Genomic DNA, 16,983 nt, shown 5'->3' with positions numbered 1-16,983 from the left:
GCTACATACGACCTCATGAATATTTTACACATATTCATATTTGGAACTTCATCAACATTCTTTACAACCATGGCAATAACTGAAGCACTTCATGGTTGACTAAAAATTTCAGCATCCCACAAGTCTCTCTTTTCAATTTTGTGCTCACCTACTTACTTAGACTTGCAAAGCAGCACTATATTTAATACATGAGGAGTTATTTTGGATTTTCAATTTTAGGGCACAAAGAACGATCTAGTCATAAGCATACGATGTACAAGGAACTGTGTTTGGGATATTTTTTCATACACACAGTTCTTATGCAAATATGTTGGATTTTGAGTTGGAAATGTAATTTTTGAGCAAAGTCTGTGAGAGAGAGAGAGAAAGAGAGATACAGAGAGAGAGAGAGAGAGAGCACATAAGTACACATAAGCAGAAACATAAGTAGCATAGAATTGTAAGTCTTGTGTCAAAGGTATGTTAGGCTTTAATATTACCTCAAAGTTGATGGGTGCTTACAGTTTAATGTAGTGTATAGGCCAACATATTATATAGTTTTCATCCGACATACAGCATTGAGGGTTACTTTCATGGAATGTCAGAAAATGTGCTGGAAATTTCCCCTTGACGTGTGCAATGCACTGTTTCAGCATTTTATAAGATTTACTGATTGACAGTCAGCCACCTTGATGTAATTCCTGCTGCTTCTGTGACCAACCTGGTGCCTCTTTACCTGCTAGCCTGCTTTACCTGTGATGCCCACAATGTTATAGGGCCTATAGAGGTTTGTTGACCCTCTGCCACCCAACACAACAGGTTCACCCCTTGCTGGCCAAGCATTGCTTTGCTGTTTTTCCTTTAGCTCAGTGTGGTTCACCCTCCTCCTCTTATTGGCCTCCTCAATGCAGTCTTCTCACAGAACAATGATTTCTAGAAGTACGATATCGAGGGCTGAGAACCAAAGGGGCGTAAGTGACAACTTTACAGGAGAGCCAAAACAAATCTAACTGCTTCTATATGTTCACAGTTAAAGACCTTTGGTTTTAGTTCAATAACTATATATTTATAAATATTTTACTTCTATAATTTTGTCTGCTAAGAGAGCTCATCAAGAGCTTTCAGGTGATATATATAACTCAATTTTGACCAAAATGTCACTTACGCCCCTTTGGTTCTCAGCCCTCGATATGCTTTGATCCTTCAAACATCTGGTTTGAGCATGGTTTCAGCAGCAGCAGCATATGTGGGAACTTTGGTTGCTTCCCCAGGTCAGCTTTTGCCTCCCAGTCTTGTGCCATTGCCAGTAGCCCAGAGGAGGTGAGGGGGTCCAAGCTGCTGCTGGTATCTTCCCAGCTCTGATGAATGTGATGGTTTTTCAGGTGGAGATGCTCGCAGTGGCTAATCCCACTGCAGATGATGTCTGTTATGACCTACAGGAGGTGGTCATCATGACCCCAGTGCCCAGTGTCAGCACCTCTCGTCCAGCCTCGCTCTGAGAATGTGCTCTAGGATCCCTCTGTTCAGGAACTGCAGGCATTATTTACATGTATGTCTTCGCCTTCCCCCTGCAGAGTAAATAGGGAAGGGCTTGTTAAAACGTCATAGAAAGCTTGGATGAAAAATTTGATCCAAAGCTCGGCCCCAGAGACGTCCCACCGCTTGTTCTCAACTCCAGGCTTCCTGCTGCCTCATTCCAACCATCCTGCTGGTTCACTCTTCTTCTAATGATGATTGCTGCTCATCCTGGACCAGATTACAGAAATGGTTTCAGAACAACCACAATCAGTTTGCACAAACAGAATGTGGAAAAAACAGTTTATTTTTATTTTAAATCTTTTGACATTAACTGCAAAGATATGTAATCATTGTTGAGTGGTACATTATGTTACTAAACATTTACTCATTGCTAGTTAATACCCTGTGTATTACACCCTTCTACTGGTGCTCCAGAGATTGCCCCTTGCACAGCCTCTCTTGCCTCAGTGTCGTGGGCTGTGCACATATGCAGAGAACCCAAGCAACACCTCCTGTCTTTCTACACCACCTTTGAAATTCCTCCAGAGAAGACAGCTTCCTGCTGTGTTCAATCACATTGCCAGAAAGGTAAAGTGCCACTTCTCTCACACGGATCACATAGATCTCGTTAAAAATACAGCATGTGTTGTTAGTGTCATGGTGTGAGAGTTGGAATGCATGATCTTTGCTACGCCTTTCGTTTCCTCAAAGTTGACCAAAAAGAAAAGAGAGCCTACAAAACTAAATTCAGGCAAAGTCAGTTTAGTGAAATCTGCAGGCAAATTCATATTCTTATACTTTTGATGATTTTTTTTGTTTTAAATGGTTCTGCTTTGGGTTTATTAAAATGTTTAGTAGAATACCATATATCACACTGTATTAAAAATGTGGCCAATTGAGCAAAAAAAAAAAAAAGATTACCAAATGATCCTAAACCATGCACATTCTTTCAAAAGTACATTATATGTGCTTCACAAAATGCTCCACATGTCTCATCTATACACCAGTGGAATTCATGTAATACAAATGTGAGTCCCGGTCCTACCATGGCAGTGCTGTATGCATTTCAGTCAGGCAGGACATCAACATGCCTCTTATGCACACCTAGGAAGCAGTGGACAGGACATCAACATGCCTCTTATGCACACCTAGGAAGCAGTGGACAGGACATCAACATGCCTCTTATGCACACCTAGGAAGCAGTGGACAGGATGCCATAAACATTCCTAGACCTCAAACCCTTTTCTCTAGTGAGCGTTTCATGAAAGGAAAACAACAGCTTTGAGTGTCAGCGGTAGGAAATGCACCTATGTGGGGAGCAGGTGGCCCCAAACTTCTGCTTGCGGGGATCAGTCTTGCTGAAGCTGACAGCTGTGAGACTGTCGGGATGGCTGGGTGTGAACTCGCAGGCGTTAACTGCATGGGAGAATTATTCCCTGAGGGCTTGAAAGTGTTGACACATCCACACACTCACATCGACATTCAAGCTTCCACATACACACACACGCACTCCTCTCTCTCTCTCTCTCTCACTCACTCACACACACACACACACACACACACACACACACACACACACACATGCACACACAGCTAGCTCACCTCAAATGTAGCTTTGTGTTACTCTGGATGTGGATGAAGCCAACAGCCGAAAGGAAGATGCCGTGTTCAAAGTCAGATGCCACAGAGGACTTGGGAGTAAATGAGATCAGTGAAATGGACTTGGTGGAGAAATTGCTTATTTTCTGCCAATGCATTGGCGTATAGTCGAGGTAGAGTAAGTCACGATGCCTCAAGACACTACACTAGTAGTCCATTTTGTATTTCAAGATCAGAACAATATGTCCGAAAACTGCACTATCTTTGTTTTCAAAAGAATATAAGTCTGACCTGTATGTGCCTTTCTATTTCTGTGCTTGTCTGTCTGTCCTATGTCTTTATTTGTCATACATCCCTATTTTATACTCTCCCACCTCAGCTCAGTAAGTGAGTGAGCAGGAGTCTCTCTGGGATTCATTAATTAGTCTGCTTTAATGTCAGTGAGGCGAATCTTTAATATCTGCTCCATCATTGGGTGAATGTTGGCTTGGCAGGGAAGCCATCACTCAGCTACACAGTTTAAACAGCCTCTGATGAATGGACTGCGGCATGGTGGGATAGTACTGTTCTAAAAAATAACTGACTGTGTTTGTGTGTGTGTGTATATATGTGTGTATTCTCTCTCTCTCTGTGTGTGTGTGTGTGTGTGTGTGTGTATGTGTGTTCGTGTGTGTATATGTGAATCTCTCTTTCTTTCTCTCTCTCTCTCTGTATGTGTGTGTGTGTGTGTGTGTGTGTGTGTGTGTGTGTTGTAAGTAAGTAAGTAAGTAAGTAAGTAATAGAGATAGAGGAAGGAGTAGGGAGAGAAAGAGAGCTCCTTCTAAGCTTTTTATTCTGTTCCAAAATAGTGATTTGGCCTCCTCAGGATCTTTTTAGTCCAGAAGGAGTACTTCACTGAAAACAACTTCACAACCTCACATCACAAGGGGCCCATACCCAAACCATTTATTTTTTCAGTAACTACCATGCACAATGTTGATCCTGAGTTTCAAACTGCCATCAGCAGTGCACTATTCAGAATTGGACCATTATAGGCTATGACCTCAACACACAGGGGGAAGGATTTTTTTTTTGTTTGAATTCTACAAAACAACTGCCAAATGAATAATTGCGTGAATGTATTTGTGAATTGAATGAATGAATGAATATGTTTATGTTAAACATGAGAATGACTGATGCTAGTAAAACTTAACATTAAGTTGATAGACAGGTGATCTGTAGACCTTAAATGAGAAGCATCTAACAAATGTCCTGTCATCTATGTTTTTGTGTGACGCCCTCGTCCTGTTACTGCACAACAAATCTACCTTTGGGTACTAATAAAGTAAACTGAAACTGAACTGAAATAAAGCATGTTGGAGTTGAAGATGAAGTAATTGAAACAAAACTTCAATTCCATTAATAAATAATACATCATTGTACATCCCTAATTTCAATTATTCACTTCTTGTGCACTCCTTCTTATGAATTCGAATCATGTCCACGTGAAGAAGTAGGCTAGGCTACTACAAGATTACCACTGCTACTAAAGACCACTGTCACTGCAACTGTTCCCATGACAACAAGAAAAGGGAAAGAAATAACATCAGTCTTTATTTTAAGATTCACAACCCTGAAAAAACCTGAGAAACCGTTGTTGATGTTTTGCCTGTGCACTCGTGAAGTTTTTGAAAGGAAACAACTTATTCAACTTATGGCTCTAAGATATGCATGTTAGGCTGTATGTGGCATGGGCTATGCCTATCTATAGATGCAGCACCAAACTGTGGGCTAGGCCTACTGTGAGTCAGTAGCCTGCCATGCCATCTAGTGGGCTTTTCACCTACACACACTATTAATGGTTCTGATAACTGTTTGGACATTTTTGCTGGGCATATGCTGAATCGTCTAAAAATAAATGTAAAGCAAGACTATATTGAAGAAAAATCAGACATTAGATCTGCTTTGACCATCTGCTTGTGATGCCAACAATGTAATCTTCAAACTGTTTTCTAAGTTTGGCACTCTAAAAGGTTAATGCCAAAACTTGGTACTTGGCACTGTTTACTCTAAAAGCTCGAAATAGAGAGCATAGGCCTTGATGCTGACAGATGCACGTGGTGTGTCTGCTTGGTGTGAACAGAACAACTTATTGTTTCAGTATCAGCCTACACTAGACAAATATCCTATTCATTTCAGAAGAATAGACAACTCTGCAACAGCCTGCCACATCTAAAGAATAGCACACTCACAAACCAAACGTTTTCTATAGGCCTCATTTTTTTAGTTTTTTTTTTTTTTTTAAACTGATAACCCCGTCCATGTTCAAAAGCAGGTCTAGTCTGAAGTGTGTTACATCCTTGTCTAGTCAAATAAGAGGCCAGTCTGTCCATACAGGGACAGTTTCATACATTAACCTGTACGTACACATTTAGTATGTAACGGATTTGTTCCGAAAATTTGTTTTGCTTTTGCATTACCAGGAACTGCCTCTGGCTTCGGAGTTCGAATAAAGCCTTGCATTCATCCTTGGTGGCGCCCCTCCCCTGAAACTGTCTGAACTGATCTCGCACACTCTTTTGAGGACCCCCATTCTTTGCCGCCGCGGAGGAATGTCAAGCTAGAAAGAAAACCAACATGGCAGACGTAATGAAATCACTGGGGAAGAACAGCGGCATCGTGGTAACTATGAGAGGAGAATGGTGTTCATTAACTTAACTCGACCATGCTTTCGTAGGCCAATGCCATTTTGTGTTGTGCGGAAAAGCGTTAGGCTGCCCTGGACGCAAGAATTTGAACAAACTTTCAGCAGCAATGGGCTTTTATGAAGACTGCACGAACATTTACACTGGCATGAAACTTTACCTTTTCCCTCAACCGGCAAATTACAAAACTAACAGTGACAAATAAACCCAAGTGTAGGCTTGAATAATCCACATAGAACGTGTTGTGCTGTTGCGTGTGTAAACAGAACAGATGAACCATGACTAACAAAATCGTCTGCTGCCGAGCATCATGATGAACAGTTCTTTCCGTTATGTGCTGAAGTTATCAATTGTTGTGCAATACTCTCAAACAGATCAGAGATGATTGGCCAGGCTACCGTTTGGATCTATTTACCTACCCAGAGCACTATTCTGGAGACTTGGAGTGTGTTTACATTCCTCATGGGGTTATCATGGACCGGTAACTACCCCCTCTGTCTGTCTGTCTGTCTGTCTGTCTGTCTGTTAGGTTTGTTCAGTATGGTGCACGATGTGATGTGACGCCTATATCCACACCTAATCCAGATTAAAACAATACCAACCTAGCAAGAAAAGCAGCACCAGTGCACAAGACAGAACGTTGACATGGTGTAGATGCATTGTTGTATTTTCCAAAACTATGTGAAATGAATAAAAGAGAGATTAAAAGATATCTATAAACTTACAGCTGAAAACAGTTCAATAATAAATTGCCTGCTTTGCTGATTTGTTTTCTATGTTGATTTGGTATGTGTGAGTGTAGGCTATTGGCACAAGCTGCGTTTACACTTAAGTGTTATGCTGAAGTGTTGAATGTGGAGTTCCATACTTCCACAGCTCTAGTAAACAGGTGAGGTTTGGGCAGTGGAGGTGCTGGGAGTGTGTGTGTGAGGCTGTCAGGATTCCTGAGATGGAAGAATTCAGCATGTGTTCAGTATTACTTCTGGCATTGTAATGTGAGATATTCTCTTCATGGAGATAGATGGCCAAGGTGTAAATATTTTGGTGATCAATGTCTTCATGATTTTTTTTCCATTTCTATTTTAAGGACCATATTCCTCCATATCAGCGTTTAAGAGATATCTGTGCAGCTCAGAACCCCAGTGTCCTGTGTATTTTTTATGTCCAAGTCTCACTGTAGTTGTTGAATGTTGACAGGACAGAAAGGTTAGCGAGGAACATCATGGACGATCTGGGAGACCACGACATTGTGGTGCTGTGTGTGCTGAAGGGGGGGTACCAGTTCTGTGCTGACCTGGTGGAGCGCATCAAAGCTCTGAACCGCAACTCTAACAAGAGCCTGCCCATGAGAGTGGACTTCATACGCCTCAAGAGCTACCTGGTGAGTTACACACACACACGCACACGCACACACACACACACACACACACACACACACACACACACACACACACACACAGTGATTTATTGGCACCACTGGTCAAGTTAAAGGTGCAGCCAGGGATTGCACAGGAAGTCGTGTTTGTTGATGAATTGTGACTCTGATGAAGACGTTTGTAACGTCGAAACGTTAGTCATGTTTTGCACCTTTTAAATAAATCATAAAGAAGACATCTGTGTTGCACCGGCATTCCTCTTCTTTCATGTGCCTCTCTGTCCTGGCCTGGTTGCACCGGATTGTCGCATAACTGCAGAAGCGCAGAGAACTTTCCTTTGTTTCGTGTTTTTTTATGTTTGTTTAATAGCAGTAACCTTTGTGCAAAAAAGTACATTATATTTTAACCAAAGGGCCAAACGAAACATGGCAGAGGCGGGCCCACCCAGAGCTCACTCAAAAAAAAATCAGTATTCCCAGAGAAATTCCATGCAGGGTTTAGTTTTTGTTTGTTTCTAGTTGTCAGAGCCTGGCTGCCTCCAAAAAACGCTGTTTCTTTTACACGGTATACTCACAGAATGGGTAGTGTCGTGGGTCACAAGCGGATGATAACTGAATATGACAAAAAAAGCTATGGGTTTGAGATTGTGTAATACCCCTGACTGCACATTTAAGTAATAAGTATTTAAGTATTTTGATGTCACAATGAAAAACAATGATAAAAAAAAAATCCAACCTTGTGCATTGTCCTCTTTGACTCACCACAATTTTCTCCATGCAGTTTAGACTAGGGGACTGAGGTGGCAATGGCAAAAGCTTGTTTTTTGTGTTCAGTAGCCTAAACCATTTTTGCTTTGATCTGGGCAGACGTTTTTGCTAATTGGCCTGCTGAATGATCCATTCATGACCCTTTTTATAATATAAAAACCTGAACAGATTAAACGAAAACCTCTGCCAAATCTTGGCAGAGGTTTTCGTTTAATCTGTTCAGGTTTTTCATGATACCATGAAAAGTCCATGATACCAGTTCACCATGCACCCAAATGAGGTTCCCAGGGCCTTTAATAAAAATAGTCCCACAATAGCAAATACCCTCCACTGTAATTATCATTAGGCATGGGGTTCTTTTCAGTTTTGCCATTCTTCTATGTATGCCAAACCCGCCTAGTGTTTCTTACCAAAGAGCACAATTTGCATTTCATCTGACAATAGAGTCACCGTAGCACTCAGTAACTCCTGCCATTTACATTTGTAATTAACTGACATGAAAGGCTTTTTTATGGCATGCCTCATACATAGGCTAATCTATTAGGGTGGAGGTCACTTTTGAAGATTTGCTTGTCTTACCATCCTCACTGTGCATAGTGTTTGTCCAAACAAGTTTATCACATTTCCAGTTGATTAGAACGTGTTGGTTATTGTTTGGATTATTACAGAAAGTTTACAGACCCTCTGATTAACTGAAAGAAGTTGAATATAAATTAAAAAAGGAGTGCCAATAATCGTGCCAAATGATTTTATTAACCATATTTGTCAATATGAGATATTATGTTTTCTCAGAATGGCGATATATTTTTTTTTTTTTAAGCCTGTTTTTAGTCATATATTCCAAATCAACCCAGGGTCCATGCACAGCCTGGTTAGGTGTAGGTAGATTGCAGGAACAAACTTAAATAGCAATAATAATAACACTCTGCTGCGCACGTTTTGCATACAGTGTCTTGAGGTCACCTGAGCGAACGTGAGGACGCTGTAAGCGAAAGCCATTGTTCACTCTGAACAAAGCAATGAGTAGTGTCAATAGAGTGCGGTGGGGTGTTCATATTATTGCTGTTTTTAGTCAACTTTACCAGGCGTGTCAGAGGGCATTGTGTTCACTGCTCTGTTTTGGTATATCCAGTAGGGGGCAGTATTGTATCTTCCATGGATTATACATGTGACTAGTCAAATGAGTTCTTTATGTATACATGAAGACTACTGTTTCAGACACTTTTATTGCTAAGAATTCAAATGGCCACCATACAAGTACATTTTAAGATGTATGTCTCATGTTTCCTTAGTAACTTAGCCTACTTCAGTCTTTAAGTGTTATGTAAAACCTTTTTTCTGTTTGCTAGAATGATCAGTCCACACAAGACCTCCACATTGTCGGAGGGGAAGATCTGTCTGTGCTTAGTGGGAAGGTAAGAACGGAGGGAGAGACTTGACTGCTGTTAAAAAAACTTCAAATAACTAGTGAATTAAATATGGTAATGTTACATACCTAAACATTCTGTGCTCTACTATCATGAATCCTTTCAATGTAGGTTTCACAGGAAGTTTAACTTGGTGATAAGCAACAGTGTCTGTTGTGTTGACTGTCTGATTGATAGATCTATCAATATATCACAAGAGGGAGTGTTCTAGAGACTAGAGTCTCTTCACGCACTCCCTTCAGGCAAAACGGAGCCATTTTAGGAGAGGCTGGCAAAAACGCTCATAAAAATATATATGATTGCATGTACTTTGCAAAACACATGATGCCAAACAGTTTATGTGGACAGGAATGGCAGGGGCATTGGGCTATGGATCCACATGGACAAAATGCTTTTAAAAATCTAATTTATTGTGAAAAATGCTTAACTCATGTATCAACCATATTTTTCATCTGTCATCCAGTTCAAACAAGTTCAACTCAAGCACAAAGAAAATGGAGGAGTTTGTTATGTTATGGTTGAGAGAAGAGAAGAGAGCACGAAAGAGGGAGGAAACATTGAGGAAGAGACTCCTGTCTTTTCAGTGTAGAAGTAATGACAGATTTTCACAATCAAAGGCTTCTTATCTAGTCTAAATGCCTCCTTATCATGTCTTCACTCTTCAGTCTAAGGTTAGGTCAAGGGTGAAATACTACTCAGATTTGATAAGTGTGTAACTGTGTGTGTGTGTGTGTGTGTGTGTGTGTGTGTGTGTGTGTGTGTGTGGGTGTGGGTGTGGGTGTGGGTGTGGGTGTGTGGGTGTGTGTGTGCGGTGTGTGTGTGTGTGTGTTCATGTTTGTAACATATGATTAGAATCTTTATAACGCTATATTAGTAATGTCACTCCATTCCGCAATAAGACTTTGACCTTTATTACTGTATTAGGAAATGATTATAATGACAGATAAATATGAGGATGTTTGGCTAAACAAATCAGTTTAAGAGTAAGACACAAACACATCTAATTTCTCAAGCATCACTCCCTGCATTGTCCATATGCGCAAGGGCTTTTTAAAGGTTTGGCCAGTGCTGAGACCCGTTGTAATTGCGTTTAATACCATTGTGGTTGATGTGGAACATTAGGTGTGCGGTCTTGGAGAGAAGTTATACATTAGCCAGAAGTACTCATCCGAATCAAAGGTTTCCCCTCACTGGAAGGGCTTATCTATGGGTAATGCCTCAGTAATAGGATAACAATGCTAACCCATTTGCTCCGCCATTGGTTGCGCTGACGGCTTTATGAGGCTTACCTGTCTGTGCTGAGGTTCCAGGGGGATTAACTGGTCTCACCAGGCCTACGTGAAGTGTAAACATGATTCAGTTACAGTTATGCCGCCATATTAGTTAGGGTTGTTGTTTGCCTGTACATTAGGTCAGTTGTAGTGAAACTTAAGTTGGTGTTTACTGAGAACTGCTGCCCACCACTGCCACCAAGTGAGTTGTTGTTGGAGAGCACAAGCGGTCATGTGGTATTTCACAGTCAAGTAAGATTTTTTGGCTTGTGATGTACTTCACACTCTGTAACACATTTCTTCTGCAATAATCACCTTCATGTTAGAGATTAGCTATTTCTGTCTTTGTAAACAGATAGTGTAAACAGTTGTAAATGGGCTGTAAGCTGCTATCTGTGAGCCATTTGTTCATGGAAGCAGGCCGATTGAGTGACTTACTGGCTTAAGTTTGTCAGCTTCCTGGGGAGATAAACTGTGTTGAGAAATGTAGCTCACTGGAACTAAGGGAACTTGGGTCTGAGAATCAGCCCATAATATTCATTTGAGTGATTAGCATTTTGGGATTTATGTGCTCTGGAATATGTCAGCTCAGTCTGGCATGTGTCTCGTTTCAGCCCTCCAAGATAATAACTCTACATTACTCTATGTAGCTATGATAACTCTACATTACTCTATGTAGCTATAATAACTCTACATTACTCTATGTAGCTATAATAACTCTACATTACTCTATGTAGCTATAATAACTCTGTGCCCCGCCGCTGTGATAGCTCCAGATATACAACTACTAGAGATGAGAGACATTATAAGCAGTCAAGTCACACAGACAACCAAGAGCAGAACTGCTATATATAACTTTTGTTCAACTGCGTGTGTGTGTGTGTGTGTGTGTGTGTGTGTGTGTGTGTGTGTGTGTGTGTGTGTGTGTGTGTGTGTGTGTGTGTGTTTGTGTGTGTGTGTTTGTATGACTGAGTTAGAATAAGAGAGAGAGAGAGAGAGAGAGAGAGAGAGAGAGAGTACTTTGGAGCTCATAAACAGGTTGTTTTTATGAGACCTCAGTGCCCTGTCAGAAAGACTAATCATTTGATCACATTCCACCGTGCGCAGTACTGTGCTGCCGGGGATTATGGGTAGTGTTCGAGTGGCGTTATAATTCCAGTTAGTCTGGGTGGCTTTATTTTACAGCTCACACACTAGGCTACAGGATGGAATGTGTTATGCTCTATGGTCTTCTTACAGTTGGCGAAGATTGTAATGCAATTGTGTGGACATGGTGTGATGACAAAGTGAATGAAATACATTTTTAGTCATTATTAGAAATTACTGGATTGCTAGATTCTGGATGGTATGTTGGTGTAGATTAAAGCATGAACATACAGATTTATCTCATTCATTCTCTCCCCCCCCCCCGTCTCTGTTTTTGTCCACACAATGAAGAATGTCCTGGTCGTCGAGGTGAGTCAGTGATTTCCTCTTTTAAGAAATTATTTGTATCAGAAAATATGCGTCATTACTTTCCATTCCATAAGTTGGAGTGGCCTCAACTGAGGAGAAGAGAAGCTCTAACTTTGAAAGACATGCAATCTATAAAACAGACTAAAACAAAACAAAAATCAAAAGTCATTTTTCTGAATAGCATATCAGTGCTCACAACAGTACAGTAATTGCACTTGGGCATCCAGTTGAAGTCTTGCCATTAGTTCATAATATGGAAACAAAAGCAAATGTACTGTCAGTAAGAATATGTCAACAGAATGGATACTGCTCTTGTGTAGGATATGGAGGAAGTTTATGGCTTTTATGAAATCGAAGTCCCATAATGAATTGGCCTCTTTTATGTTCTCTGGTTTGGTACGTTCTGATCCTCATTAGTGTTCTGTGTTCTGCAGTTGTGCATCATGCGGTTCTTTTACAGAGCTGACTGCTGCTGGACCCCATCTCCCTCCTACTGTCAGCTAACCTATATTTCTTGTTTGAAAACCTCAAGGCCTATAGGGCCCATTCATCCCAATTAGACAGGAAACTAGGCCACCATATTATCTATCATCTGATCGGATAGAGCCCACACACTCCAATATGTTTTCTGAGAGATTTGTTCGGCTCATACAGGATATAAATATGAATCACCTGGTGGTGGACACTTTTAATCCCAGCCGAAATCACGGGCACAGAAAATGTGTTATTTTATTGATTGCTTTTTTTTTTTTTTTGTCCGAATAGTGAAGGCATTAAGACTGAATAGTTTTCCCGGGCAGCTCACAAAAGAGGATAGCGGGGACAACAAAAGAGTGAGCGGGGCCCGCGTGCCACACCTCTGGGAAGCACATACCTCTCTGGGGTCAGGCCAGGATCTGTCACACCCAGGTCACTCAGTTCCAGCCCTTCATGTGGTGGAGATGATTGGCCTGGTGCTGATTCACAGGAGAGCATACACCCAAGGACGTGCATGCACGTGTGTGTGTGCGCACCCACACCTACAGTACAGACACATACAGTCATTTCCCCCATATAAGCCGCATTGTGTACAAGCCGCAGGGCAGTGTTTTATGCAAGTTAAAAGAAACAAAACCATATTAACACCATATTAACTGCCCCCCTGTATTAACCTCATAGCTGAAGAAATTTAGCAAAATCAATGTATAAGCCGCGGCTAATAGTCGGGAAATTACGGGTGGTCGTAGATCTGATCACCGGCCCATAGAGACTTTTAGGACTGATTCCTTTATGTGCTTTATCATTGACCCACCAGCCCAATATGGGAGAGTGAGGTATCAAATGTCAACAGTGTTATTTAGCCAGTTGGTCTGGCTAAATAACACTATTAACTAATAACAAATTGTCCTATAGCTTTCATTCATTAAGGCTGTTTACCTCCTCTGTAGGCTATAGTGGATACTGGAAAAACCATGAAAGCCCTCCTGAGCCATGTTGAAGCCTTCAAGCCGAAAATGATCAAAGTGGCCGGGTGAGTCCTCACCCGACACTCAGAGATTACAGGCCGCATGATGGTGATATGTAGAAGTCACTGAGCCACCTCACCAATTTTGTCTAGACTGTGTGTGTGTGTGTGTGTGTGTGTGTGTGTGTGTGTGTGTGTGTGTGTGTGTTTGTGTGGACCTGTGTGTGTTTGTGCGTACTTTTGTAATGAATGTGTCTCTGTTTTAGGCTGCTGGTAAAGAGAGTGCCAAGTGGATCTGGTTGTCAACCAGACTGTACGTATGAAGCAGATGTTTTCTGTTTTGTTTTGAGGTGTATGTGTCGAGAAGCCTCTTTAAAAGTTTATTTATTATTCTCTATCTTTTTCTTTCATGTTTTTCGTAGATGTTGGCTTTGAGATACCCAATCGATTTGTGGTTGGATACGCATTGGACTACAATGAGTACTTCAGGGATCTCAATGTAAGTTTGTAGTCTTGGGTAATTCACTCCCCTGCTATCTGATTTTTTCATATATCAAGAAATTGCTGTATATCAGAACAATGCTTGACTTTCTTGAGGCAGTTATTTTAATGACTATTGTGGCAGAAAGTGCTCATTTCTAACATGGAGATTTTATGAATCATACACACTAAAGCTGTTAAGTGCACAGAAAGGCAGAGAGCCACATACTAGAGAGGTCTGAAGTGAAGACGTACCACTCAAAAGCTCTTTTTTTCCCGTGCTGCTATGTCCATTAGGAAGACAATCGATATTCTAGCACAGCTAACCCCTCAACCCCAAATGCAATCATCCAGTGCTCTTGGCATCACTCTCAAACACCTTGAACATGGTTGAGATGGTTCTCTAAATTAGGGAACTTCACCAATGTTGGAGGAGGTGTTCATAGGTATATATAGGTTATAACATGGTGTTTATTGATTATAACTCATTATATTAGGTCAGTGTTTTTTAATTGAGTTCCTGGTTTTTTGCTCTGTGGGAGCAGGACCACGGGGACACCAGTTGTGGTCAGGTTTCACGGCAGGGTGTCGAGAGCTGGCTGTGTTTGTGTAGGTCTGCCTGCCCTGAACAGATGGGCTTGGGTTCAGTTGGGTGTAGTGTGCATGGCTCCTCATACACCATACTGTGGGCCCTACTCATCCATTCCACTCACTCCCGTCCTCCTCCTCTCTCTCAGACTTCATTTTGTAGTCTCCGCAGTTGGCTTTGTTGTTGTTGTTGTTTGTTGCGTCACTCATAACTGGGTCTCTCTCTCTCCTGTGAATACACTGTCATTAAGTCACCCAGTGAGAGGGGAAGCTCTCTTCCCACCCCCACCCCCCCACCCCCTCCAGCCGGCAGTGTGGCAGACTGCAGCCCAGTCACTCAGCAGATAAGAGGGCAGTTCCCGCTGATACTTGGAACCAGATGTGTCTCAACTCTAATTCCAACTGAATTACGGGTATTTTTTTTTCTCTCTCCCTGCCTGCAGCACATTTGTGTGATCAGTGAGAGTGGGAAGCAGAAGTATAAGGTCTGAGAACATTCCCTGAGCCAACCAGGACCCCACCCCTAAAGCTAGACGCAACAAGATCCAGAGGAGTGTTGGATGCCCCGACCACAGGACGCACACAGAGAGCTGCCATCGAGGCAAACTCGCTTGTTCTGTTCTCTGAGAGTTTGGTTGGTTGTACTCATGCTGCATGACAGGGTAGAACCCCACAACGGTGCTGGAACATTTTTAGCGACGCCATTTTGTTACCCCACTGAGCTGTTACTTTGATCCGTGTAACTTCATGCAACAGCTAAGCTAGCATAGGATGTGTTTATGTAGCCGTTTTTAATTTGTGGGCATTTTCTATTTCCATGTTCGTTGTCTGTTCCTTAGTCTGAATAATAAAAACATGAAATGTTTGTGTAACATGAAATGAGGTAGTCAGTCACTAGCATAAGAAATAATGTAAAAAAATAAACTACTGTGGTCTATAATATAAGCTAATTCGACTCCCTCTAACTCCTACCTCTTCTGTCTGAAGTACAGGACAGGTCTCTCTGCTAGTCAGTGCCACGACTCATATACTACTGTGTACAGAGGCATTGCTTGCTTAGGCGAGTGTTATCTCATATCTCATCCCATTATTTCCTCTTACTGTTTGTTTCTTTATTCTAAAGGAGACATTTGTCATACACTGTATCAAATGTACTTGTTGTCATGTTCATTGCAGCAACACATAAAATAAAAATGTGACTGTTTCCTCTTCTATTCATACTGACTGACGCATGCCTTATCTATATTTGCTGATGTGTGGGTGTTTGTGTGAGGGAGGGAGAACCTGTACTGTTATGTGGTTTTGAATGATGTATCTTAGTTTGGATATACTGTACATCCATATTATGAGATGTTGGATAGCATGCATAGGAGGTTTATGTCATCAATATAAATGAACAATTAAACTCCCTCTGTTCTGAGACATTTCATTTCAGATCATCCAAATGGAGTTGCAACACAGAGTTATACGCAAGGCCAAACCATACCGCTGTGGATTAAAAAAAAGTGTGGTTTTGTTTGATGATAGGACACAAGGTAACTTCTAAAGCCTTGGGGTTCAGCCAGTTGTGATTTAAAACAAGAGCAGTCGCGAACAACCCGGGCATCTTCATGCACCTGACACATGACTCCAACGTTTGCACAGCAGGACAGGCTTTCAGTGTGTAAAGAAAAACAAACCAAGCTGTGGCCTGTTTGCTCCATCAGTTGTTTAAATTTGTCGCTCATGTTTAAAGTAGTAGCCACTCTGTTTGAGATGATGCAGAGCCAAAAGAAACTCATTTTGGGGGACTAATGAGAAATGATTGTGTGTTGACTACTGTTTCAATAATGAAAATATCTGGGTTTGTGGGAATATTATGAATTTACAACAACCTACACATGTAGCAGGACTAGGTAATCAATGATTTCTTCTCAACTGCTCAGATGAAAGCAGGAATTTGTCAACTCTGAAACCCAGTAACTGAGAATAGGTTGCACTCTGGATCTGTGACTTATGGGGAGCTTGCAAGTCTGTTATTTCCAGCAAAGCCTGCAGCTGACATGCTCTCCGCATTGGCTGTTCCCAGGAGAGTGTCCGGTGTGCGCTTGGTGGCATTCCCAGCGAGTCGGTGCAGAGAGGAACTCCCTGGGTAGGGCAGCATTGTGAAAGTCCCTGGTCAGGATGACCCTGGAACAAAGGCCACCCAATCCCAGCAACAGGTGGCCCCTTCTGCCCTCGAATGAAAGGAACATTTGTTAGGGCCCCCTGATGAAACTGAACACTTTTTTAAAAATCTGTGTGTGTGTATGTGTGTAGTGCGCTTTGTATCTGTGTGTGTATGTGTGGGCTCAGAATAGAACAAGGCAAAAACAACTGCGCTTAACCCAGTTTTGGGGCTAAATTAGATGTTTCA

The 16,983-nt window shown here is 41.6% G+C and overlaps 1 protein-coding gene across 1 annotated transcript; it reads left to right on the top strand.

Annotated features, from left to right (window-relative positions):
- Positions 1–5,668: 5,668 nt before the first annotated feature.
- Positions 5,669–15,953, top strand: prtfdc1b (phosphoribosyl transferase domain containing 1b). Its single transcript, XM_062555978.1, has 9 exons — positions 5,669–5,757; positions 6,155–6,261; positions 6,978–7,161; positions 9,273–9,338; positions 12,059–12,076; positions 13,504–13,586; positions 13,787–13,833; positions 13,943–14,019; positions 15,032–15,953. Exons 1-9 carry the CDS (start codon positions 5,713–5,715, stop codon positions 15,077–15,079), a joined length of 675 nt encoding a protein of 224 aa, XP_062411962.1. The 5' UTR covers positions 5,669–5,712; the 3' UTR covers positions 15,080–15,953.
- Positions 15,954–16,983: the final 1,030 nt, after the last annotated feature.

This window comes from Sardina pilchardus, chromosome 2 (genome assembly GCF_963854185.1).
Source record: "Sardina pilchardus chromosome 2, fSarPil1.1, whole genome shotgun sequence".
In the NCBI taxonomy this organism is placed as follows: domain Eukaryota; kingdom Metazoa; phylum Chordata; class Actinopteri; order Clupeiformes; family Clupeidae; genus Sardina; species Sardina pilchardus.
Note: the sequence above shows the minus strand (reverse complement) of the source record. Positions and strands in the feature narration are given on the sequence as shown.

Excerpts from the sequence above, each read along its gene's own strand:
- prtfdc1b (XM_062555978.1), top strand. The coding sequence starts at position 5,713 with ATGGCAGACGTAATGAAATCACTGGGGAAGAACAGCGGCATCGTG. Across the intron at positions 5,758-6,154 it reads GGAAGAACAGCGGCATCGTG|ATCAGAGATGATTGGCCAGG; the intron begins GTAACTATGAGA and ends ACTCTCAAACAG. Across the intron at positions 14,020-15,031 it reads AGTACTTCAGGGATCTCAAT|CACATTTGTGTGATCAGTGA; the intron begins GTAAGTTTGTAG and ends CCCTGCCTGCAG.